General features: G+C 38.6%; 1 protein-coding gene across 1 annotated transcript; it reads left to right on the forward strand.

Annotated features, from left to right (window-relative positions):
* Nucleotides 1-180: 180 nt before the first annotated feature.
* On the forward strand, nt 181-20976 carry LOC125951730 (S phase cyclin A-associated protein in the endoplasmic reticulum). The gene is made up of 13 exons (XM_049680732.1): nt 181-378; nt 455-633; nt 709-910; nt 970-2964; nt 3030-4488; nt 4576-4699; nt 6201-6346; nt 15458-15603; nt 15692-15781; nt 16230-16321; nt 17740-17904; nt 19553-19705; nt 20045-20976. The coding sequence occupies exons 1-13, from the start codon at nt 282-284 to the stop codon at nt 20108-20110; spliced, it is 4914 nt and encodes a 1637-aa protein (XP_049536689.1). The 5' UTR covers nt 181-281; the 3' UTR covers nt 20111-20976.
* Nucleotides 20977-27500: the final 6524 nt, after the last annotated feature.

Consider the following 27500-nt stretch of genomic DNA (forward strand, 5'->3'; position numbering starts at 1 on the left):
GCGATTACATTTCCACGCGGCCGCCATCTTGGTCTCGTCTATTTGGCTTAACCAACTTTGTTGTTGGATTGTTTTTGGACCAACGAATATTCCAAGTAATCTACATGTGGAACGAATGAAATGTGGTTATGGGGATTTTGAGGATTTTTGTTTTTTTTTTAAATCTAGTAAACAAATGCACGGACCAAATCTCGTAAAATCTGCTTTTACACGGTACAGCAAAAATAATCCTACAGCAAACAACTGGTTTTTCCTGAGTAATCAATTTTCTAGTTCATCGGATGACGATACCGATGGAAAACCGAAAATTATTCAATCAAGAGGGAAAAGAGGCGAAAAACTTCTACCACCTGTCGGACGGCAGTGGCGATCCCCACCGTAAGTAGCAGGACTGGTTATTCATTGATGGTGGTAAAATACTTTCCACGCGTTACACATGTTTTGTCAAAAACAGGAAGCCCTTCGAAAAGACCACCGATAGGGATTCGACAAAGACCGCCTCATGTATCGGAACGCTTGAAACCATCTGGCAAATCCGGACCGCGGGTGAGAAGTGCCTCAACAGGGCGAGATAAAAAGTCAGAACTGCAAGCTCGATATTGGGCTTTTCTGTTCGGAAACCTACAACGATCGGTATGTCCTGTCCACCTGGACCCGTCGTCCCATATTTACTTGATTGTCTGATCGTACTTCCGTCGATGTTGCTAGGTGAACGAAATCTATCAAACGGTGGAATGTTACGAGAACTTGTCGTCATGCAAAGAAGCAATACTGGTGCTCGAGAATTACATACGTGACTTCAAAGCGTTGGCCGAGTGGTTTAAAGTATCCTGGGATTATGAGGCAACACCCTCGCCACAAAGACCTCTTTCATTGGCATGGGAAGTGCGCAAGAGTAATCCAGTTCCACGTGAGTATTCCAAGAAGCTTTCTATGAGTGCCGAATTGATATTCAACCGATTTTCACAGGTGTTCGAAAGCAGATGTCTAGTCCAGGTGTATCCGGAAAATCAAGCCCTAGCTTCTCTGGGAAAAATAGTCCTTGTTTAGTGACGGAAGAACACGGGCCTCGAAAAGTTCACTCTTCGACGGAAAGTTTGAGCCGAAAGACTCCTCAAACGGTTAAAATTAACAATCGAAGTGATACGAAGGATTTTCCTGGCCAGCCGTCCGATATTGGAACTGAATACGAAAGCGTTTCTATTGAATCGTATATACTTAAGCTTGATCAGTATACGCAAACAAATTTGGAAGACGAGAATCTCACGTTGGTTGAGTATTTAGAAAAGTATTCAAGGCAACAACACATCAGTAACTCGGCTGTGCTGTGTGATGATTTCAAAAACGAAGAAATACCATTGGAAGAGACCATACCAGGAGTTTCGCCAAAGAGCGACGAAAAAAAGGTTACACAAGACCAAAACAAGACAAACCAATCGATGATACGTAAGGTGTGCCCAGCAAAACCATCATCAAGCGGTCACGGTACAACGAAATTATCCACAACAGTTCGTTTGGCGCCTTCAGCTACGAAACCCTTAGTTGCATCAGGCAAGGCATCCGCCGTACAAAATCCAAGAACGAGGCCCGTACAGCTAGCTCCTAGTACAACTGCAGCGATAGTGAGAAAATCCGGTCCATCTGCAACTTTAGTTCACAGCGCCATCAAATGTTCCGTGAATCTTCCATGCAAGATTGCAACAACCTCATCGCTAATACCACCTTCAATTAGAAATCGTAATGGTATTAAGCAACAGCCCCCTCCTAAGCACTGTAGTTTCGGTGGTTCGGGGAGTATTACAACGTGCCATTCGAGGATGGGAATGCGTTCGAAAACGATGATTGAGGTTACAGCTGTCGGTAGATCTAAACAACCGACATTTAGTGTCGATGATCCAAGACGGAAATCAATGACACAGTTATCACAGTTGGATAACCACTCGAAGGATGATGTATACAGTTCCAGCTCGACATTAAAGGCAGGGTCCAGTGAAAGGATGTGCTCAAGAACTTACATTGCTAACACTGCTGGTGTGGAACGAAAACCTCCTCCAACTGCAGTTTCGGTAAACAAGACTGGACCCCATTCCGAAATAGCGACCAGTAATGATGGGTGGTACACAGTGAAAACGAAACGACGATCTAGTTTACTGTGGACAACTCGTTTTAACCAACCATCGGGTTACGCAAGTTTACCTACCCTAGCACTGCTTAGCGAACATGCGTCTAATGGATCGATTGATGATGGGGAGAAAACGTTCGAGAAACAATCGAGTGATTCGCCAACTGCAAGTGAAAGTGCTGTTAGACGAACTACAATAGCGGCAAATTTGAAACAGAAAACTACATCAAAGACACAGTTGAAGAGAAACGAAAAGCCCCTTTTGCTTATTGCAACAGGTTCATCAAAATTGAATAAATCATCATCGCTCACGCCGCAATTAGGTAATTTGTGTCTTAAAACTAGACAACAAATGCCGAGTACCACTCACCGGGTGCCAGTGTCTCGCCAAAAGTCTGATTTGACTGGCTTGAAACTTAAAACGCTGCACAAGGAATTTCTGCGCAATGAGAAATTAAAATCAAAATGCAACGAAAAGCAAAGGCAGGTACAGCAGGAACAGAAGAATGATTCGTTGGAAACGGAGAACTTCGTACAAATAGATGGCGAACCAAGTTCGGAATATGATCATCATTTACTGCAACTAAACAAGGTGGACATGAATATACAAACTAATTTGGTAACAACTATCGAGAGTTTATATGCGACGTGTTTACAAGAAACATTGGATGTACCAGGTAACAATAAAAAGGGGATGCAATTTGGAGAGCTCGCGGCTCAGAATACAAGTGATGAGCAAGAAGAACAGGAACGTGATGATATGGAGAGCGACGAAGATCAACGAAAGCTACTGGCGGAACAAGAAAGTCTAGAAGCACAGATACGCGAACTGGAGAATACTGGTGAGTTGAAAATGAATGTAGATAAGAGTTCTTTATTCTATAATAATTTATTTATTTTCGTACAGAGATAGATTTTGATACTGAAACTGACGAAACGGACTGTGAGGCTATAATCGATTTCGAGGATACAGATGGTACAGCTGAAAGTGGAAATGAACGATCGAATGGTTGTAACATGGGTCATGAAAAGGAGACGGGGGGAGATAGTGCAAACCCTAACAATGCGGAGAACGATGAAGATATTACCCTCGAAATGCGGTACGAAGCTGTCTTGGCCGAGATGAGCTGGGTAGAAAGGGCACGTACTCTAGATACTCTGAAGGCCATTGTTGCCAGACATCCCGGTCGTGCCCAGCAGCTGCACGCCAAACTATCTAGTCCTTCTCGACGTAGATCGTTGCACGAAACATTGAAAAAATATCAAGCGAAGCAGAACCGTGCTTTGGAGAAGCGACAAGCGTTGCGAAAGGAGAAAGCAATAAAAATTCAACAGCTCTTAGCACGTGTTGAAGATGTGAAAGCGGCCAAACAGTGCCTAATCGAAACAAAGCGGTTACGGATGGAAGAAAGGCTTCAACGAGCAGCAGAAAATCGTTCGCAGTATTTAAAGGATAAAATAAAAAAAGCTCACGATGAAGAAGAGAAGCTCAAGGAAATCGCGTTTATTAAAAATTTGGAGGCGCAAAACAAACGGTTGGATTTCATGGAATCGTGGAAGGAACAAGAAGGACGGTTACAAGATCTTGAGACAGAGCGGCAGAAAAGGGCCGAAGAGAAGGCCGCAAAAGAAGCGGCTGTTGAGCGTCGTCGGCTGGAAATCGAGCAAGAACGACTGAAGAAGTTACAGCAAATGAGTGAAAATCGGCGCGAGCGTGAAAAACGCGTTGGTAAAATGCAGGAACAAAAAGAACGCCAGCGGCAGGCATTGGCGCGTGAAAAGGCTCGTGATCGAGAGGAGCGACTGCAGGCCCTTCAAGCACAGAAGCTGGCTACAACGGAAGAGCTTCATCGAAAGATCATTCAAAAACAACAGGAATCTGCTCGACGACATGAGGAAAACATAGAACAAATTCGTCAGCGCGCGGTGGAGCTTGCAACCATACCGAGCCGGAGTGTCGATGAGTTGCGCAATGACGATCACGATGAAAACACTTCTAGCATTAGCGAGCGAGAGGGTTCTCTTACTGGCGTGATGTGTAGTTCGGATGGAAAGCGAAAAGCGAATCGAAAACGGGTGAAAAGGTTGCGACAAAAGCTGATCAGCGCTGCGGAGGCGTATTTGACCGAGTTGAACCCATTGACACCATCAATTCGAAGGCAAAGTCAAGTGCAGCGATTACTTTCTACTGTAGCCAAGGGTGGTTCGGGAACACTAGGAGTAGAGAGACCAATTGGTCAACTATTGCGATTGATTGCAAAAGCAGAAGTGGCTGATTTTCAGTCTTTGTGGCTTTTAGATGGTTTGGGCACAATTGCCAAAGTAATTGAAAATGGTCTATATCCGGGGACAGATGTTTCTCGAAAGTAAGTAATCAAGTTAAGATATTACAATATGAAATACTATGATGTATGAATGTATGCAAAGAATCTTTGTTTTTTGTTCGTTTTCAGAGCGGTCGTTCTTTCGGTGCAATTGTTTCGAAATGCCTGTACGTTATGCCCTCAAATTGCTCGTCACGCGATTTTGGGCAATTCGATAATGGTTTTGTTGGATGTTTTGCAAATTGCGATGAAGGTAAGTTTTATTATTGTATGTAGCTTTTACGTTATGTTCTTCGTCTTTTGCTCACAAATGACAAATTATTGGATTGAAGTGAAAAGAAAAAAACTTAGACAGATAATTGAGATCTGTAAACTTCATTTAGAAGGTAATTTTATCAGTTTAGTTGAAAAAAAAATTTGAAACCTCTATCAGTTGAACTCTAAAAATGATGGCGAAAATAGTGAAGCTATTTCGTTCTGACATTTGCGCGTTTTAAAAACAGTAGTCCGCTACGCCGGAAATGGGCATCATATGGAACATTGTAGATGCCGGGGACTTCTGTTTCGGCATCTACAGCATCTTGGCACTAATGGACAACAGTTAGAGCATCGAGAGATGGTTCAGTTCCGTACGGTCGACGCTCTGAGCGCCAAGAGGCTCCAAAAGATGCTGAAGAGGTACACCGACAGAAAAATGGCTACATCGCTGCGTGCGATTGTCCGGTAGGTCGGTACAACTAACCAAAAAATGCAGAAGTACTAGACAAACATAGACATACATGTCAGGAAGCGGGAATACCGTTCCCTGGCGGGATCTGACCGGATCTGGTACTCGAAGCGATCGTCAGATGAGCTGTAGTTGTTAATATCGATATGGTAGCCATGTCGATGAACCCGCTCAACGTCCCCCAGCTGCATCCCATCGAAAACTTCGGTGCAAAACTAAATCGTAGCATCTATTGCAACAACTTTTTGGTGAAAACGGAGAAGGAATTGATCGAAAAAGCACAGGAATAACTGGAAAACAAAGTGCGCAAACGTGTTTTCGACCTTCATGTCGAAAAATCCAGCTACCTACTGGAAGAGTGCTCGGAATTTTGTGTGAAAAGTCATAAAATGACCTTACAAATGCAGTTTACAGATCTCAATTATCCGTCTTATTTTTTTCTCTTATCACCATTCAAAGTTTGTCTCTTTTTTTTAATGCAAACGTTATTTCAATGCCAGTGTAGATAACTGCGGTATGCAGTTATGTTTTTTTTTTACTGTTAGTTATTGGAATGTTTAACGTGTTATGAACAAAAAGATGTTTAATTGTTCGATGCAAAGTAGAAGAACGTGTTCAATAATTTAATATGCCATTGTTGTTATGTACACCTTATCAAACAAACAAACCTTATCTACATAAATATTAGATGCACTCTTAGAATGCTGTGGGGATTATTACAATTTTTCCAAATAATAATCCGAACATGATTCACGTATTTATTTGTAATTTCGATTGATCGAGAGCCTCACTTTGAAAGGAAAAAATGACAGAAGGCAATCAATAAAAATCGAATGCCAAACTAGTGTCTCATTTCTAAATGTTCTATATTATAGTATCCTTGAGTATTATAGTAGATTTCTTTTCTCTTTGTTCTTTTCTATGTAAAACTAAAAGGTCACGAGACATTAAATGGAAATCATTATAATGTTACTTACTTACTTACTTTTTTCTTGCAAATATAAATTGACAACGTCGAAATGTGAAGTTGCCCGAGGAAAAGAACCCCATGTTTCCAGTGGAATTATCAACAGAGCTTATACTGGCGTGTACGGTTGCTCTATTGCCATGTAGTCCTTCGCAGAAGCAAACGACACACCCAAAGGTTGTGGAACGCCTTCCTGATCTTCTGAGGTAAGCGGGATTCATTCGTTGCTATGGGGGTATTTTACGCGCATTTACGCGCTACGCATTTATGCGTAGCTGGTGCTAACGATCCCTATTTCCCTTCTGAGAACATTGCGCAAATACATCGCAGTATAATCATATTCTTCCTTAGAGTTTGCATAAGAGTGTGTGGTCCATGGAAAGGAAAGTATATTGCAGCATGTTGGATTCTATTTATTTTCTTGTTCCACACAATTATTTTCTAGTGGGTACAAGTATGTATGATCACTGTGATCGTTGTTATTAAATGAAGAAGAAAAAAATGTCCGTGTTCATGGATAACTTCATCAATTATTATTGCTGGTTAACGGCTGAGCCATTACTGCGAATGGGTCATTGCACCGTACTGATTTCCCTGGCATACTCTACTTATTCATGAATACAGATGCTAATACACATTATGCAAACATGTTTGGAACATGATTCTCCAAGGAAAAATATTGTTTTGGTTCGATTGGTTTCAAGCGCCATACGATTCCCTGCGCCTGAAAATGAATACTTGTCTTGGCAGAAGTCTGCCAGTGTGGACACCTGGTTTAGTGTTGCGTATTACAGATGAACCTACGCGTGATTCTAATCATACTCTGAGCAGATATTCTTTTCAAGATTCAAATGTCTATTCAGAGTAGTGAGGTTTCTTTGTTTTGGTTTTTGTTTAAAATATTTTTCATATTTTACATGCTTATGATATTTACATAATATCTACTTAATATTTACTCTAGGAATCCAGCTAGATGCTGATAAATCTCGACCTTGTAACAACTTTGTTTTTGAGAGAACGAAAATAACAACGATAGTAACAAAAACGAGTTTTCAGGAATTGAAAACAGCGTTTACATTCAATTGGCATATGTTGGTGTATTTAATTCTACTGATAGTTTTAGTTGTAAATACTTGCGTGAATCTCATAAAAAATAAATATATAGTTTTCATAGTTTTAAAATCAATTTTGCATCAATTTTTAAATTTATTAACACGAATAACATATAAATCAACTAATCAATTACTTTACACACATCACGTTGATGATTTACACTTGCCTTAAAATACAAATTATGTATCATGTTTGAATCAATACAGAGTGTTCAGAGTAAAATCATCTAATATTTGGATAGACAGGACAAAATATAGTAAATGAAATTAAGTTAAGGAAAAATGATTCAATCTACACTAGAAGTATGCAACCATATGGGATGCATTTCCAACAAATAGTGGAATGATGCATGCGTATTGAGAAAAGAATACGTAAGAGCCAAGACTTCCGTGGGTGCCAATGGCAGTAGCTCTTACCATTAGATGATCGGAATGGGAGTGGCATGTTGAAAATTGACAGACAGACAGACAGACGTTCAGCTCGTTGAAGCAGTAGACCACACATGTTGGTAGACCAACACTGCATTTTCAAGCCGAGCACATGGCAATTCCCTCGTTGTCTAGTATCGTATCGTATTGTAAAAAGAGACAAACTTTGTCAAAATTTTTGTTTCCCTCTTTCGACATGACGGTCAAACACATCGTTGCACGCATTTTTTTCAGTTATTTCAGTGCTTGTTCCTTCTCCGTTTTCATCACAAAAAGATGCAATAGATGCAACGATTCAGGTTTGGGATGTATCTGGGGACGTTGGGCGGGTTCCGATTTGAGTACCATATCGATGTTTAGCCATTCCATCTCATCTAACGATCGTTTCAGGTATCAAATCCGCATTACCAAATCCCCGCATCTTCGTTCTTATAGTGTTCCTTGATGAACGGCGCAACGTCCGGCAGGCACTTTAAATAATAAATTTCCTCGTTCACGACCAGTTTGGAGTTAAACAAGAACAGCTGATTGTCAGTTACAGCAGTGTCTTCTTCGGGGACTTGGTGTGTGAAATAAACCTATGGAGTTCACTTTCTTCGTGCAAGAAGTAAAATAAAAGGTACATTTTCAATTGTTGCCATCCATAATGAGATAGGCCTCACATTCCACCATCACTGCCACTTCGTGATTCTTGGCGATTTGGCTAGACGATCTTGTTCAGTTACTGCCGCTGTGGCATTGTCTGTTGTTCGGAGACCAGTAGACGAGAGAATTTCCGTCGTCTGACATGTATGTCTGCGTTTTTCAGGTACTTTTGCACTATTAAGACAGTTGCACCGACCTCCCGGATAATCGCACGCAGCGGTGTAACCATTTTCTTGTCGATCGAAAATAGTGCTAAGTGCTGTAGAAGCCGAAACAGAAGTCTTCGGCACAAATTTTCAACGAGGCGGACTATCGTTCTTTGAACGCGCAAAAGTTAGAACGGAATAGTTTCGCTATTATCGCCATTCAACTTTTTAATCAGTAATTTTTATTATTTTATTCTTACCCAAACATTTTAGAACAGGCCGTCCGGCCAAAGTATGTTTGTGTGTTCACTGATGATCTTGAACCTTTACCCTTTGAATTTCTCTTAATATTATCATCTTTAAAATTGAAATGTGCAGTGGAATGGGTTCTGGTACACAGACATCCATAGTACAAGAACCTTTTTTGATTTTATGATGATTGTTGAATTTAATACTTAATACTTTTTTGAGTACTTTTTTGAATAGTTATGTGTACCTCGTTTTTAAGTAAAGTTGAAAAAATTACCAATTGTTTAACTCCAAAATGCTACCAAAAATTGAAATACTGAAAGGTAAAAAAATCCACAGTGAGAGTGCAATACGCCGATGCAGTTCCAATCGATTTTTAGCAATCAGATGCGGTTAGTTTATGGAACCAGCTGACAGTTTTACGAGATAGCATACTTGCGAAGAAAGGCGGACGAAGAAACTGCCCTTTCATCACGTCCAATTTATTCTGCTTGTGAAATGAGAAGAATGATGACGATAATGATGATGCGCCCGATGTTTGACTGGTGCAGAAGATATACAAAAAGGTGCGGGGGAAGGTTGTACCATATCCATTAAACCATGGACCAATGAAAGCATTTGTTTGCATACACACACACACACACACACACACACACACACACAGACGCACACACCTCTAAAAACCTGGTACTCTGCATCTGCAATGGGTGGATGGAGTGAATATCGTTTTTTTATTCGTCAAATTTAATAAAATATACTCTTTTGCCACGGATGCACACCACCCGCGTCCAATCAACGCATCAAGTGTTTCACATTTGTGTTGGAGATATTAATGGATCTAATCGGCAGTCTGGTCAACCGGACATTTTTAATGCATTCCAACAAGAGCGGGTAGTATATATAACGGTAAATACTTCTATTCTTTACTGATGGTTGAGCGAAGTCCTTGGCTTTAAATTATTATTACAGGATTTTAAGCGGGTCCTGAAAAATTTCCTCTCTTCCTTCGATTTAAACCGAGATTTGAGCAAGATTAATTTATTTATTATTTTTCATACAAGCATTGTTGCAAAATTGAGCCCCTGTTTATTGCAGCGGTTGCAAGCATACACCGGTACTAGATAGTGGAATGATTTGGTTGCAATCGACATTTGGGTTATCCTTGGAAATTGTTTAAATAGCTGCACTTCGCCAAAAGGGTTCATGCTATGAATCAATTTGAACCTATTTTGTATGTTAAAATAGTTTCATTGATCCATTAACTTTTATCATTTACTAGAAAAGAGATTGACGTTAACAACATTAATGCTTGATGATTTCATGTTCATTGACATATATGCGCGATTTATTAATATACGTGTTTTACTCTCTGTCAGCGGGATAATTTAAAAAAAAACAAGGGTCGCTGTTTTCATTTTCTCTTGCTCCATTTCTGTTCACTCATCCTTTTTGAGGTCACTTTTATCGGCAAGATGTTAATTATATCATAGTTAAATTATCATTGACAAAAAAAGTCATCATCCCTTCCTTTTTGCCACCCGTTCGGAAGCATTAGCATGCACTGACTGGCTCAAACCCTTTTGAGATGCCACGCAGTCGAAAGCATCACGCACCCGGGGTCCTATTTGGAATGATATTATTTGTAACCCTTCCACAAACTATCATCATTAAAAAGAAGTTGCCTGGAGTACGAAAAAATGATTTTTCAAAGGGTCGATTTGCTCACGTAGTCGCATTCAGATTGCGCTTACAGTGAGTTTCCTCTCGAAAAACCACCCCTCTCATACCACGTTGAAGCCGTTTGATGTGTTACTCATCTCTATCTTTTGTTTGCATATGTCGCGAGGGTTTGAGTTTTGCATATGTTGCACTCTGTTGGTGTTTGGTGAAGGTTTGGTACCCGCTTGCAATTTGATGCTTCTGGAAGACTACTGATTCCAACTGGAACAACGTAGCAAGTTCCAAGAAGTTGATTATAACATTATTAATCGGAGTAGCTGTTACAAATGTGAACTGTTTACATTTAAATTGCAGCTTTACTCAAGTTGGAATGTAATTATCAATTAATGCTAAGTAACGGCTTTATTAGCTGTATGATAATTTCTTGCATCCAGTGATTTATGATTTAAAAAGGGACTACTTATAGATATAGATAAATATTTGTTGTTGAATTGAGAGTCCTAAAAAGTCAACTCGGTCAATTTCGATGTACCATAATGATTACCACAATTTATAATCCAAGAAATTAACCCGCAACGGTACTGCTTTGCGTGCTTGTTTTGGAGAATTTTTTTATTTAATTTTTCTGTTTGGAAAACATATGACTCCGTTCGACATTATTAGGTAAAAACGAATAAAAATGTTTCAGTAATTTCTTCGCCTACATAATGTTTTTTTCAATTATCATGCAATTGAAGGCATTCACGCTTTTTTCAATTGATAATAATAGAGGGAGCCATTTCGCTGGACGATTAAGTGGTCATCTCTTGGTTATACTGATTTTGTTTCCAGTTTTTGCAAAATATTGTACTAAAGAAGGCTGCTAAAATTAAAACTAGCCAAACCAACATCCCAAGGGTCCTTATTCGTTTTTTTTAATAGGGTCTCGCCTGTATTGCTTGGTTATTACATTTATTAGATTATATACGCTGAGTCATCATACTCATACTCTACGCTGAGCCAATCTTAAGTGAATCAACTTATGGTTTTTAAATAAAGTGCACAACACTTCATTATTACATTATTCCTGTTTTCCTTGATTTCCAGTACTAAGTGAAATTTCATTCTTTCAATGTCATACTCCATATATTGTCGAACACCAGAATGCGGCCACCCGCTGGGTTTGTGGTTGGCAACAGCTCCACGTGATATTATTCGCTTCCCGTCGCTGCTGTTACTGAAACATGCTGTGTTTTGGTTGTGCTTCTGGGGTCCTCCAGTGGCACTGGTCATGCTTGATGCCTCTCAACATAGGGTTGATCTTGCTGCTATCAGCATCCGAGTTACCCTGTGGTGAAAATGAGCAATGCGAGAAGGCCTTCTCTACTCAAATATATAGCCAACCCCCTGGAGAGATGGGCAATCTTTTATTCTCCCATTAGGAAACGATAATCACCTTGTCCGCTCCCCAGAGGTCTCGTCGCGCTATTCCGCCCAAATATTCTTTCTTTTTTTCATATTTTGGGTCAGATAGTGTCTCATCTGTTTTAACGATATAATCAAGATTTTCGACAGAGATGTGGTAGAGGTGAGGTGCACGCGAATGAGACGGACGTTGCTGTAAATGATCATGTTGATGACTTTATTTGAAATTCGACACCTCCGGATGGTGTGTGATCGCATGCTGGGCATTTAAGCACGATAAATGTAGCACGATTTTACCGTCATTGATTCTTGATTCGTGATCAAGCTCATAAATTTGCATAAGACTTTCATAAAAATATTTCCGTTGATGATTTGATTTTTTGTAACCAAATTTAATAACGGAGGTGTGCAGTTTAAACTCACCAAATGCAACGTCTCCGTTATGTTTAATTGCTAGATAGTCTTGAATACTGTAGTAATATTCTAGCCCATAGCCTCATGGACCTAACCTAAGTTGTAGCTAGAAAATTCAGAATTCTGGTGGAAACAAATGGAGAAGTGTGAGTATGTTTACATTTAGTTAAAGAATCTCACGCGCTAGGGAACATGGTTCATTCGATATCATTTCAGCGAAAAACAAGTACTGCTATGGCACGTGAACATCATTAGCATTCTAGTATGGCACCTATAAAACGTACTCAACGACAAGTGGTATCAGCTCGCCTATTGGTGGATTTCAGCAGCAAGATCGAGGCTTACTCGATATGCGATGATTTCTTGCGTCTACAACCGTGTTTGCACTAGAATCCTTCCCGACAACGCATCGCTTGCGATGATAGATTCTTTTCCCCTCTGTGTAGCATATCCCCTGAGGAAAATGTTCAACTGGCCTCTGGAACCCTGATAGAAAATCGTTTGCCTCGCTTATGCTTGGTTCAGGTTGGTTGGATAGAGCCTCGAGGTTTATCGGAGCGAAAAACTGAACATCAGTTCAAATATTTGGCTTTATCGGGGACCACTAATTGAAATTTCACAATTTTCATCCCGCGAACAGCATTCTATTTGGTCAATGTTATACCAGCAATCACGAGCTAATAATTGGTTTACTTGCTTTTGAACTTTTCAATGATATAATATCGCGCCCTTGATTAGTTATCAAAATTTACGAAGAAGAAACATAAGGCTCGTCCGTCATTATATATGTTTCCTAAGAAGTATCTTACAAACTAATAGTTGTTTATTTGCTAAAGATGATGAGAGAACCCTTTTTAAATGAATCAGTTGTCCAGTAACTTGGTGTATAACTCCATTATTTTTGGCGCTAAAATCATCAATAGGATAACAAAAGATGCGCTTAGGATTAATGAACTATTGGATTATTTTGAAGTGAAAACTATACAATACTATACAATTTCATACTTTGTTTTGTATAGGGTGGATAAACCTTTTGTGTGGTTTTCATACCATAAGATATCATAGGTTTTGTGATATCTTTTTTTCTAGAGTTTTTTTAAAGTAAAAAGTAAAATAAAGAAAAAATAAAATCTATCAATCGAATCTATTGATATACGATTTTTTTTACTTAGATGTTTGGCGAAAACATCCAATACCATTGGTTTTCACATTGTGGCGATAAATCAAATGTTTTCACCATTGGGGCAACGTTCACTCAAAATTTGTGCAAGAAAAGAATGTCTACAGAAAAGGATTTTCTTCTTCATTTGTCCACCAATGATCCTTTGTAAGTTTGGCATGATTAAGGTGGCTGTTCTTGCCGAAGGTATGGCGTTAATGTTTTGTATTCAATTAGATCGATTTCATAGCGAAAACTATCAATACACAAAAATGTCTGGATTTCGTTCCATGATCCAAAAATATATCAGAAAAGTATAAAAACCAACTAAAATGAGGGTGATGTGCAACAAGAGGGCAAATGATGTGACTTACAGTACTGTGCAAATATTTTTGGGTGATGTCAAAGTAAACGTTGAAAAAGTCATATAAAAAACTAATGAATAATTTGCATCAATATCTTTTTAAGAATAAGAATAAGGCAATAAGAAAACCTACAAAATGACACCTTTCTTTTTTTTATACGTCATTTTTTGGCTGAGATATTACCTATTTTGTGCAGCCAAGTATTACCTGTTCCATGCTTTAGATATTCTTAAATGTCTTTACTTATTACTTCTACGTTCTAAAAGTTTTAAATCTATCTGAAATTATAAAAAGAAACAGAACGGCTTTATAGAAAGGTAAATATAAAATTATATGGATTTTTTTAACCTGGCACTAAACGTTAATCTTTCGGATACTCTTTTGCATACAAATTATGGGTTTGTTATAAATCTCTACCCAAACAAACAACGGCGTTGTACTGGACTGAATCCTTTCCCAGTTTGGGTTTTTATTATTTACATTTGGTCATTGCGAAGGGGTTGAATGTTTCTCCTTCATGACAAGCTACAATGCCGAATACAATTCGAGAAAGCCCCGTTTCATTTTAAAATGAAACAGTTTTTCGAGAGATATGATACAGCTTCTTTTACATAATGACAGAGGCAGTAAGAGAGTCTCTGTGTGCCTGAGAGAGAAGATAATGTTACTATCCCATGTTTTTTTTCTCCTTATTCTTTAGTTTAATCCATTATTGTAGTGAATTCCAAGGCTGTAAATTCAATTTTGGAACGAAAGGTTCGATTGGTAGATAAAATAAAATTTCAAGAACTTTTGAATTTACATGAGCATATGACACGGCTTTCAGTTAAGTTGGAAGAAATGCAGGATATTTTTCTATCGTTCTTCATCCGATGTGTCAGCAAACCGGACCGTTCCTCAAAAGGCGGTGCGCAAATAAAGCTGTTTTTGTTTACCTATGTCATATGTTAATTCTTCACAACTGATTATGCTGTTTGCAATCCTCTTGTTACACTTGATTGCAGCTGACAGCTACCCAGGCGTAGTCTACTTTACGGTAGCTCTACCTAGCCTTAACTTGCTCTGTTTGAGATAGGGACACATGGTTTGCAGTTTTCCGCAGGATCTATGTTTGCACAGTTCTGTGTATTAGCTGGGCTTTGTCAAGTGTCAACCGTCAATTCTGTGGCTATGCGCCCCTCTAACCCTTACGATTTACGCTCTTCACCCTTGCACTATACAGCGGAGAGCATAAACATGTTCCCCTATTAACAACTCGTTGGAAGTGATTTGGTGTCATCGTTTCAATTCTGAATTTCAACTAGCGTCTTACCCCTGTTGCAACCAATTATTTTTTCCTTCGCCGCTCTCTGGAAAGCTCGACTTCGATTGTCGTCGATAACGAGGCGGTGGAATTCATAAACAAATTAATTTCTCCGAAGCGTTCTGTAAAGGGTAAAAGAGGAAGAGGGAAGAGGAAAGGAGGAGAGGATTATTCGCGTTTTTGTTTATAGAAATTATCACGGTTTTGATTCTATAGTTTAAAATGAACCAAAGTGAATAAATTGAATAAACGCTCAGGGCAGAAATTTATCATATTCACTTTTTTAATTCCTTTGCAACAAATGTATCTAATTTTCTGTTAAGATCACCAACCGTGTTGTTATATTATTATTAGTTTTATAAATGGGATTTAATTAAATAGATTTATTACGTTTGTTGTATCTCTGTACAGCTACATTGTTGCAACGGGACTTGTAGAAACGTTAGTGAAGCCAATTAGTAACGTACAGGAATCGATCGAGAATCACACAAGTCTTGTTCTTGCTTTGCTTGCGTCGCTAGGTCTTTTGACAAAGCTGGTTGAAATCTGTCCTAAAGGTATGACTAAGTTATGTTTGGAAAGACGGATTATTTCCTCTTCTTTCCTAAGTGTTACACATTTCCCTGTTTATAATCCTTTTTGCAGGACCTGACACTACTAAACTGTTACATACAGCTCAGAGCACGGAGCTGTTCGGTACAGTGCCGTTATTATACTCCGCAATCGTGCCTATCGGTAAGTTTTCATCAGTACCGATTTTAAACAGAAGCCAAAACGTGAGGATGACTTAATTTCACTAATTTAACAATCTACTATAAGCGTTCAATTTTTGTCGCTGGCTAGCAGATAATCATGCCCAACCGTTGTTAGCCATACATCATTAGACTGTTAATCATTTACGCTCACACGAATTTGTTGGTTCACCGATGTAGTACCAGAAATGGCATTAATTAATAGATAATACCAAACATCACGAACCAAAGAGTTGCGCCACGCTATGATCGTTGGCGGCAACCGTACGCCTTTAGCTTCCTTTACTTTCCGGAAAGAAATGCCATGAATTGTGGCTAACAATGAAACGCTATTTTCTCATCGCTTTGTCCAAACTACGCAGGCTACAAAGATGAGAAGAATCGTTATATTTTGTGGTTCGGAGTACTCATCAAATTCTCTCTTTTCGCAGGTGAAAGCATTCCTCCAAGAACGACGTCTCTCGCGGCGGCTTCGTTTAATCTTCTGGTGAACTTTGCCAACCTGGACATTAAAGCGTTCCAGGTAAGTAGTAGAGTTTGTAGACGTTCCCAACATAACCTGTCTTCGTTTCATTACTATGCGGGCTCGTTTTATGGCGTCAGTTTATTGTTTCCGTTTATTTTAACTGTCTATGCAATGCACTTTGCTACCAGTTCTGATACGGGGTTTTAGCTTCCGATCGAGCATTTCATGCATCAGAAATACTCTCCCAAAATAAATGTCTGAGCCTGATCTATTAGCACGTGCCTTCAAAGGTGCTAAAATTTATTGCTTACCTCTTATTCTCAGCTTTTCGTACTCATGAACCCATTTTTCGCTTTAAACGGTAAAAATGATTTTTTGAAAGGAGATCATGATAGCAAAATGATAAGAATGAAGGAAAGAAAATGAATTGAAAATTTATTATCAAAGCTATGTTGCCTGTCAATATTGGTTCTAAACCAAAAACCTACATTGGAAATCGATAATTTCTAGTAAATCGATTGTTAACACTTCATTGCATTTTCTTAGAGTGATTCTTTTAATTAGCGCCGTTTTCCAGGAATGAAAATATTTGCCGTATAGAGTAGCGTATCTGTTGATTTAATTTGGCCTCCTTATTAGGCAGCATTCCCTCGTACAACCCTCGACAGGTGCTTGTGAGGTCGTGATTTCATTTCGTCCCTTCCGTAATGCGTGGTCGCAATAAAGTGTTTCATCAATTAGAATCAATTGCACAGGGTGCGCCATCTAAGCTTGCCCTATTGAAATTTTGAATAACTCCGCCATTTTTCAGCCGATTATGGAAAATGAACAAGATTTATTAAGGCTATACGATGCCATTCATTGACAATTCAATAATTCAGAATATAATATCGATCAAATATCCGCCTCCATTTGACAAACAAAAAGCGGTCCTATTTTAGGCATTGCACAGGGTATTTGACAACATTCCGGGAGTAATAGCAGCAGCTTCCGCCCTTACATTAGCTTATAGTTCTTCAACAGTCTCTGGTTTGCTCCCGCCCGAAATATATCAACTAATAATAAAGTCTCTGGTTTACTGGCATACACCTTACTCTTCAAACAGCAACCCAGGAAAAGTCAGACGCCGTCAGATCCAACAGTTCAAATTCAAATCGTCTGGTTTCACAGTTGTACAATTATTTCCGATGTACATAAGTACAAGGAATAGACTGACGTTTCAGAATCCAGCCGATTTGTGCAAATCGGAAAAATTACGGAGTTTCAACATTTAGATAGGTCATGTTTAGATAGCGCATCCTGTAGATGTGGTAAAAGTACAGTAATTGTATATGATTAGTAATACTTTAGAGTAAAAACAGTACTTTAGAGTAAAAACAGAGATTAGTAAAAACAGAGTAGTTTTTACGAAGTTTTTCTGACTATTATACTCCTATTTTCTAAACTATGTGTTTCCAAAATGTATTTTATTACAGGCAGTATTAATGGATCACACCGTGACTCTCAAGTTCCTTGATGTCATCAGTATACTATTGCAATACTGTATCCCAAAGGCAGACGTCAAAAGTGAAACACAGACTGTGATAATCGACTTAACAGCAGCTTTAGGTTTTTTCTGTGCCAATAATAAAATCAACCAGGTAAGGCGACTGACATTGTACGCGATTTATATTCAGTTTTGTTTGTAGAATCCGTAATAGGTTACATTCCTCTGTGAAAGGTAGTGACTGACTCCATTTTGAATCAACAGTGTTGGAATGTATAGTTTGATATACAAGTTATTCCAGCATTGCTGCTGATTTTGTTAAAATGACTCCTCACATCTCTCCCAAAGTACCAAAACACAAGCTCCGAGCAAATCATCCGTTGACAGCCTAGTAGGGCCAAAAATGGTTAATGGAGGAGCTCACGAGACGCGGGCATTACTACAACCAATCACGTTTTGCCTTCGGCCATTGCTTTCCATTAGTCTTTTAGGTGCCGCAATAATTTTCTTGATCTAAATTAGTTTTATGACTCTTAGGTTTTTTCCTCGATCCACATTCCTCTTGAGCTTAATCTAACTTTAACATATCTATATGAGTGTATAGTTTATGTTTTCCGCCATCCATGACGTTTTGCTTTCCACCTTGCTCGTTTCTTTTATTCATTTTCTTTCGCTCTATGATTATCGTGACCACGCAAAGTAATTCTTCTGTTTGGCATCGAGCAGCCATTTTTTCTCAGTTAATATTAAGTTTGGATTCCTTAGTTCCTGGCCAGAGGGCGCCCAACTCCGGTCGACGGATCCCCAACCTAACGCTCCGATCGGTTGTTCCAGCTTTACCCACACTGTTACGGCGCTCTATTCTGTGTTACATCTTTCGTCTGAAGGCGTCAGGGCGAAGACTGCCATTGTCCTCGACTACCTTCTCTGGGAGGCATATCTTTGTACTCCGATCTCCGGCAAAATTTCCAGCTCCATAGCCAGACGGCAAGCTGCGCATATCGCCATAACAAAACGTATTATTATCTGTCGTTCGTTTTACCCAATGTTTCCTAGCGAATGCCGCCAATGGGTTGCTTCATGCGGTTCGTTTCTTCTTTTGTTGTATCTCCTTTTACTCTGTCTGCGTGGTCACAGTGGTCATGGCTATGGCAAATGAATTTATCAATGCGCGCTATGTAGTAGTGACTCACTGAACCTTTCGCCAGTGTTTACTTCCACTACTTTGTCCTGATATACATTAAAACGATTTTTGGTTGTAACAAAATTTGATACTTTTAACCAAAATCTGCAAAATGAAATCTGGTATGACGCACCCGTTAAAAGTTGCTCAAATGGATATGCATATGATGTAGTTCTTTATATCAAAAGGCAAAATATTTGGCCATTATTATAACAATATTACTAATGTAATCATTGCATAGTGAAATTTATTGAAACGTATTTGAAATTTGTTGAAACGTAATGTATTTTGAGGCGTAGGAGCCGTCTGTGCTAAGTTGCGCTTTAAACATATTGTATATCAAATGCGATGTGAGCGATGTTAAGCGCTTCGTCATTCTATTGATCCCAACTGGCTGATAAGTCTGTACAACACTGAGTGTCTGGAAGTAAAACAATTTCGATTTGTTTTTGACTGAGTTCTGTAGCGTGCATTATAACTATTTTTATTAGCCGGTCGGAGGCTGAACAATAAGCGATAGTGGTTTGATGAATTAAAATTCGTTTTGCTTATTTACATGCACCATGCATACTACTAAGTGCAAGCAATTGATTTTGCGCAATTATTTATATTTTTATAGGATTTATTAACTTCGGATCAGTATTCGTTCGTGATCAAAAGTTTAGCCAAACTTCCAAGACAGTTCGATGTCATAACTTACCCAACTTTGGTGGCGATGATACACGAAAACCCGAACGCACGAATAGTAGTTAGCCGAGACTTTAACGTTCAGGTGAGTGTGTAAAGAATAACAAACATTGGTGTAACGTGAAACTCTATTATGATCACTTCAATAGTTAGCACTTGTAATCATTTGACAACTTTTAGTTTATTTGATTCCTCAATTTGTCACGGTAAAAACTGTTTTCTATCTCTTTTCAATGACACATAATGAATCATTTCGGTTACTTTTTAATTCTTCTAGTCGCTAGACGTAGTTTACAGTCGATTCATTCTATATACAAATACCACTTTACTTATTGCTTGTCCTGTTTATGTCTTTTTCATGTACACCGATTTTATTGTATCGTGAATAACCGTGATGATCACCCTACGTCATCTTGGATCACAGCTGCTAGATGAGTATAAATCCTCTGATATGGCCAAGAAGAACCGAATATTATGTCTTATTTTGTAGACTACAGCAATGAAAAGGCTTTATTGGGTTTAACAGCGAGTTACTCCGCAAGTAAATGTGCATCCTGTACGTTAGTGTTGCTTATGAGATGACGAGGAAAAAGGGGTTGTTTGGCAAGGTCTAATATCTTCGCTTCGTAATCCAATCTAAACTTCAAACAGTTTTCTTTGATTTCTTACGGGGCCAATAGTTTAAAAATTGTTAGTTGGAATGCTTACGTTTCACACATTAATTGGAAACACGTCTTGCAAGCTATTGAAATCTCCCATTGATATGAATATGCGTATTATAAGGATTTGATATGAATGTTTTAAACAAGAGTTAAGTTGCTCGACAAAATAAAGGATAAGATTTGCAAATCAAAATTTAATATGAAAAAAAAATCAAATTGACATGCTTCCATTTTTTTCTTAACATATCGTAAACATACAATATCCACATCTTGTTCTTGTGTTGATTCGTTTAATTTGATTTTTTTGTGCGCTACGCTGTGATTAATTTTTACTAAGCAGTTGTCCCAAGAAGGTAGAATAATATAATACGCAGCGTTCACATCGAATAAAATTACGGGGTAAATTTCTACAAATTTCACATTCGGTTTTATAGTGATAAATTTAAACCAGTGAGTCCTGCAACACTAATTTTTTCATTCTTTCTGATTACTTTTGAGTACTGTTTTATTTAACACATCATGTTTTGTTACAAAACTCTACATCTCATACAAAATTTAATTTAGAAAAAATGAACACCAAACAAATATAACGCATTTGTACTTAAATTGGAGTCATGTTCATATAAATTTGCTGTTTCGAAAGAAATCACCCATTGAAATATTTTAGTAATAAACGGCTAAAAATGGATCCAGTGCCAGGTAATTGACTGTCATACAATTAGAGAATAAAAAACATGTTTTCAAAACAGACTAAGGTTTTATTCAATTCCGCTTAAGAACGAAAGAGAATTATTGAAGTAAGAAATTATTGAATAAACTACAATGCTTTATGTGATTGGTGAAATAAAGAAACACGTGCTTTGCACTAATTGATCACGTAGATTAGTTTTATCGTATCATCGTTGGAGCGCTAGATTAGCACTGTTGCCCATTGTCTGTTTTTAGGCATACTTTAAGGATGCTGCTGCCGTAAGAGATTCGACTAGTCCAACTAATTTTCTCTACTTTGATGTTGGTGCACGGAGCTTGATGGTTCCATGACTCAAAGATTTAAGCACTTTGCAACGGTCGCAAGGGTTGCACCTAATCTCCACCGGTCAGTCGCAATTGACCACTACCGTAACAATAATCGTCATCTTTCGTTCCGGCGTGTCTGCAACAGCTTCCAAGCGTGGCAGTGGCAGACCGACACGTGTCACTGACGAATGGGTGTGATAATTTGGTTAATTGTTTCCGAATGGTGTGCAGCCGTTTGTGACTATTATTGTTATTGTTGCCATATTTTTTTATCTGAAGTTCTCGAACTCATTGTTATGCTCCCCTACCGGGTATCAACGAACCATTGACTGCGATGCTTCGGTAAGGGTGCTGTTTTATGCGTAAAAAATATAGCGAGACACTTTTCCCGTTTATAGACTACCGAAGGATGAGAGATGGAGAAGAGCAATCGAAGAAGGAAATGGCAGCAGTTGACTATGAAAAGAAAGGAAAAGCGTTGGTTTCCTTACTTAAGTCTCTTTCCTTGTCTACTTACCGTTTCATGCAGTTGCTAAGTGGAGTTTTCCTCCCCCCGCGCCTAGCGTTGCTGTTCAGCGTAGTGCTAAACCTGACAGGGACTTCGTTTAGAAGATCAGTGCTGAAAGGGAATTTTCTGAGGAGTGTTCGACGGAGGGCTACTTGCAAATCTCGATGATAAAATTCGACTAATCTTCTTTGCTTTTCTTTCCAGACTGTAGGGTGAAACTGGGAGACTCTTTTATCTATGTATGTGTTTAGATATAGAACTGTTCCTTCCCATCATTCCAAACATAACCCTGTAACAGATTTCCAATGTTTCAAAAGAAGAGGGTGCATTTTGCCCCGGTGGCGCACACTCAACGTTGCACTTTTCGCAGTTCTCCATCTAATTCGATAATGAGAATGATTAGATTATAATCCTGTTTGTTCGCTGCAGGAGACGAGGGTTTATCATGAAATGTAATATGTGGAGCTCACTGATGACCGATGGAAAAATGGTGTTTAAGCAGCAGGGTGTTTTCTCGAATCAGTTGGTATGCCAAATAAGTACCCTCGAATACATCAAAAACACTATGATTGAGAAGAATGTTTGCAAGTATAACCTTACAAAGTAAAAAGACACATGAGACAGAACTGTTCATGACCAATGGTTTTGGACAGTTTGAAAATGAATTAACAGGCGTGAAGGATAGCGTACTCTAATGTACGTTTTTATCCAACAGCGTAACATTAAACAATGCTATCGACAAAAGTCGTTAATTGAATCAAAATAAGCATTTGTTTCCATTACTATCGTTAGCAACGACAGGCGGATGGCGGATCTTTGTGCCGACTACTAGTATACGTTTGGCTGAAACTGATATTAACTCATGCAGCTATTACAAGCTATACAATGATTGCTTTTACGTAATAGTTTCCCCTCCTTCATTGTATGTTATGATGAAAAAACAGGTTTCGTTTTAATGACTTCAAATGACTATTTCTATGTTATAGAACTCGAATGGTTCGGACAAATAAATCGTAAACTACGTAGCCGCACCTCTGAAATACTTTTTTTTCATATCGTAATGGAAACATTACCTTACAAGACTCGAACCAAAACTAGAATTTGGACACATTTTGGAATAATTTATAGTATGCTGCTCTAAACTGATGCCGTTATGAATAAAAAAAGATAATAACAATAAAAGATTGTTAAAAGTAAACCGAGGTAATTACCTCATGCATTTCGCAAACAGTCGCAGACTGTGCATCAACACGACCAACAAAAGGGTGTGAAACATGCTGACATCGTTTCTGTTCGTCTTGACTATTTGATTGAATGAGAATGTAGTACGACATCCGTCGTTTAATTGACTTTGACGCGGGGCCCGTTTTGTTAATGGTCGTGTGCTAGGACGTTTTAAATCTGATGATATGCAAGAGTTTAACATATCTCTGGGGTTTCTCGCACGTTTAACTATATTGGACCCAACTATTTTTTAGGAACAAACGAGCTTCGATGATCGGTAATCATTGTCATGATCTATGAAAGCTTACTACTTGTTCTGAATCCTTTTGTTTTCTTTCTTTCTTTCTTGTGTTCCCGACAGTTTGTAGTCCCCATGCCATCCCAGCAAATTATTAGTCTGAAAAGGAACGAATTGCCGTTGGTGGGGTAGATTGCCCTGAAACGTTTCTTAAATAAAGGGTTACCTTTTAAAATGGTTTGTAATCGGCTAGTTGTAGCATTCTTTGAAACACTTGGACGCCATTTCTAATGGTTTAACCATTATTCTACACATGCTTGCTCACCGATCCAAGTTTCCATAGAAGTACCACCGCATCATCTGATTGGTATCAATATAATTTCATTAGCTATAATGCATTTGTAGCTCGATGATTAAAAGTGTCAAGAGCTGAAGTGATCCTCTTTGAGAAAAAAAAAGATCTGAAAATAGATAACCAGAAGAGCGAAGCCAATCGCTATCGCCAGAAAGCAAAAGCTGATGTCGGTGTCTAATGCATTTTCAGTTCCTCACTAAAGCATCCTTTCGCTTTTTACGTTTTGTGGTCTACGAGAACAATCAAACAAGCCGAACGAAAATGACCGCAATTTTCATCTTGGTTATGCTACATTAAGTGAAGTTTTGTTTTTGTTTTCCGCTGTGAGGTTGTCCAACATTAGAAAATGAATTGCGTGTGTGTGTTCTTTTTTGCTAATGTTCGATCTGAGGAATGAATATCCATTCATGTAATTCGGTATTCGAATTTCTTGAGCAGAGTAAATATAGGGACTTTGAGAAGAAAATTATAGCTTTGATGATTGGTATAGGAAAATATGTAGGCGTTCTGTTTCACTAAGGAAATCCTCAGTTATGTATAGACAGGGAATTCCAATGTCATGCTGTCTTGTCTAGACCACAAAGAACCACGTATTTTCTAGCGTTGACCTGCACGAGGGTAAAGGAGCAACATGGATTTCGACAGCAAAAGCTTTTAAGGTCCATTTTTAAAAATTAATACCAATTTTGAACTATTTATAGATGGTCCGTCTTCTTCGGTTCGATTCGCCAGTATATAATTAAGGTATCCCGATGTTAAAGCAACGGCCGGCGTGAATAAGAGCGAATTTGAAATTGAATATAAATCCACATTCATTTTCGTATTTTTATAAAGTTTGAACACACATTTTCATCGACACTCTTCGAATCGAATCGAATTGTTTAACCGTACAGATTACAGAAGAAGCTATGTGAATGGAATTGTAATGAATCGTATCTTATTTTAAACTCTTGGCTAAGTTGGTTGGTTGTTTATATGCATAATATAATAAATTATACATACATAATATAATTAGGATTAGCTACGTTGTACCATATATTCATAACAGTCTATACTTATCGTATACTATACAAAAACTGTTTGATTAAATTAAACACGTTTTCAAGTTGGTATGGAGTGCATAGTGTTTAATCTAAAGCTCGTTAGAGATCCTGAAAACCCTTCCGGGTTAAAATCTGTAACTTTGGTAGCTACATCTATCTAGGAAACATAATATAAGACTCAAACATTGACGATGGGTTAGACTAGACATAACAAGAAATGGATAATTCGAGTAGTTTCTGTGTTCTGTGACGATCTCGTGTTCCACCAAACCTATCCTTACCGAGTTTGTGGTTCCATTGCCATGGTGTCGTACAGAAAGTGGTGCATATTGACGTTCCGTTTGGAACGGGTCTAGCTCGGAGATCTACAATACAAAGATATCATATATCGGTCCCTTTTATGAGGGCAGTTGCTGAAACCGCGAAAGGGCCCGGAACATGCCAGATCGGTGTGTTGGCTGAGTACATTGTAAAAGGGAAGGCTTGAGAGTGAACCGGGATACAATGGTGACGGAAGTTTATGTTTGTTTTGATATTTGCTAAAAATATCATATTTTCTTATTTCCGCAGAGCGCAACCATACACTGATGTACCATTAAACATCTGTGTCACTGTGGTTATCCTTGGATCCTTGGAACTACGTATCCAATTGTTATTTAATGATTTTAAACGATTCCAACGGAACTATAGTTCGTATAAATCGGGAAAATGTTCTTCATACAACGCAATACTTTATGGTTCTATTATATAACATTCAATAACAGTTGTGATGAGCAAACTGTGTCGGTAAATATGTGTGTTCGAAGACGAGACGGGTCGATTCGGAGTAGGGACAGCAACGCTCCCAACGGGGCTGTATTGCGTATTTTGTCTGAGGAGCCAAGGTTGAATTGAAGTGTTATTTTTTCATTCTAGCTCACCTTATTGACATGAAGCATTGTGCGCTTGACATTTTCCACGTGGATGCCACCCGTATTGACCGCGTATGCGCGCAAGAAAAGAGAAACGAATTTTCCTTCGGTGGTGGTCTATGCTGTTCAGTAAACGGAAACATGACCCGCCAAACAAGCCCATTTCGGATTGATTTCATACATCTGGTAGATGTGGTAAACCAATTTTAGGGTTCTATCGAACATTACTCTGCCTGTGTTTGTAATTCGTCATAAGTCATGTTAATTAACACTTTTACATACGAAAAACGCTGTTGTAAGTGAATATGAAGGCCTAGGCTTTGCAATAAAATTACACTTTGCTGCGTGTTTCAATTGTTCAGGGATGTATCGTAGCAAAACTGATGGTAAAATATAAAACCAACCACTCCATACGATCGGGTAATGCTTGTTTTTAGAAGAGATATACAATTAGCATATTTTTCATGTAACCACGCAATCCGGCTCAAAAGAAATGTGCATAAAAACATTCGAATTATGTAGTAATGTACTATAGAATGTTTGACCAGCTATGCACAGATAATGGGAACAACGTCTAAGCAACCTGAGTAGTTTTATTTTCTGTAAAACATTTTATTATTACTACTTGGAAGGGAATTCACGGTAAGTAAGCCGTCCTGTGACCCAACTGATACTATTTCAATCGCAAAGCCTCGGAAATGCTATTGAATCTCTTGTAACATAATGTACGAGCAGTAAGATGAATGTCGAACACATAAGAAATAAGATGCATTAGCGCCACCTTGCCACATTGTTATTCAAACCTTTCGACCCTTGCGTCGCGTTGAAAGATGCCGCCACCGAAAAATGTGTACCGGTGCAAACCACAATATATTTTAACTTACTGCATAAATCAATACGCCGTTTGCTGTTAAATGGATACCAGTCGTAAGAGAAGCGAACAAATCAACCTAAAGCAAGGAATAAAAAAACCATCTTCTGATGTGTTTATTTTCCGACATTCTGGCTCTTCCTTTTCTCGCCGACACTACGCGGGCAGTGCAAGCCACTTACACGCGACCACGTGGAACAATGTGGCTAAGCGAGCAGGGAGTCGAGGAGGAGAACTGATTGGCTGCTGAGTGTTTAACTACCGAAAAGTGAGTTTTCCCGCTGCGTAGCACGAAGTTTAGAAGGATTTTTTTCTCATTCTACCTCGCTGATGGCGAAGCAGGCAAGTTTGAGATACAAGCAGAGAATGCAACAGTGCGAAACCCCCAACACTGGATGATGAGACAAAATAGCCGACATACCAGATGCAATTGAAGGTGCATCACATTCGTATGTATATGAAGATATTAGTAGAATTAAATTATGTAGCTTCTGTAAAATGCTTTGGATTGTTCTATTTAAAGTGGCAAGCGACGGTGGCGCGAGTTTTGTGAATTTTTTAAAATTTCAACTCGTTCTCTTATTGAAAAGCTGTTTGAGTTAAGCAACTTTCAATTTTACATTAATCATCATTTTATGTGAAACATATTTTAGGTGATACTTATTTGTTTGCGATGATGGGGGTTTCGAAATCGATCAGCTCATGCAAAGCCACCACTTACACAATGAATGTGTTAATAAGTTGACTGTTCCATGTCGATGACGATGCCTGTCACTAGTTGGTTCTTTGGCTGAAGATGGGAGTTTGATTTACGACCTTCATAAATTCCATTTGCTTCCCGCTCGTTCTGAAATGGTCGCTAATGCATTTTGTGGCTGACAGCATAGTCTATAGCACTCGGAAGAACCCTTTAAGAGCTTTATCCAGTGCTGTTGTATACCATTTTTTATAGTAATCCTTAGTTTTGGATACCAAAGCAACAAAAAGTTTTGGATATCAAAGCAATGAAATCTAATTCAATGTTGACTACTTAATGACAAACATTTTTTTC

Source organism: Anopheles darlingi, chromosome 2, assembly GCF_943734745.1.
Source record: "Anopheles darlingi chromosome 2, idAnoDarlMG_H_01, whole genome shotgun sequence".
NCBI classification, from domain to species: domain Eukaryota; kingdom Metazoa; phylum Arthropoda; class Insecta; order Diptera; family Culicidae; genus Anopheles; species Anopheles darlingi.

What these genes read in the sequence shown, in the direction of transcription:
- LOC125951730 (XM_049680732.1), top strand. Translation starts at nt 282, where the DNA reads ATGACGATACCGATGGAAAACCGAAAATTATTCAATCAAGAGGGAAAA. An exon ending in CGCCTTCCTGATCTTCTGAG is followed by an intron (nt 6,347 to 15,457) that starts GTAAGCGGGATT and finishes ATCTCTGTACAG; the next exon opens with CTACATTGTTGCAACGGGAC. An exon ending in GCCGAGACTTTAACGTTCAG is followed by an intron (nt 19,706 to 20,044) that starts GTGAGTGTGTAA and finishes CTTGGATCACAG; the next exon opens with CTGCTAGATGAGTATAAATC.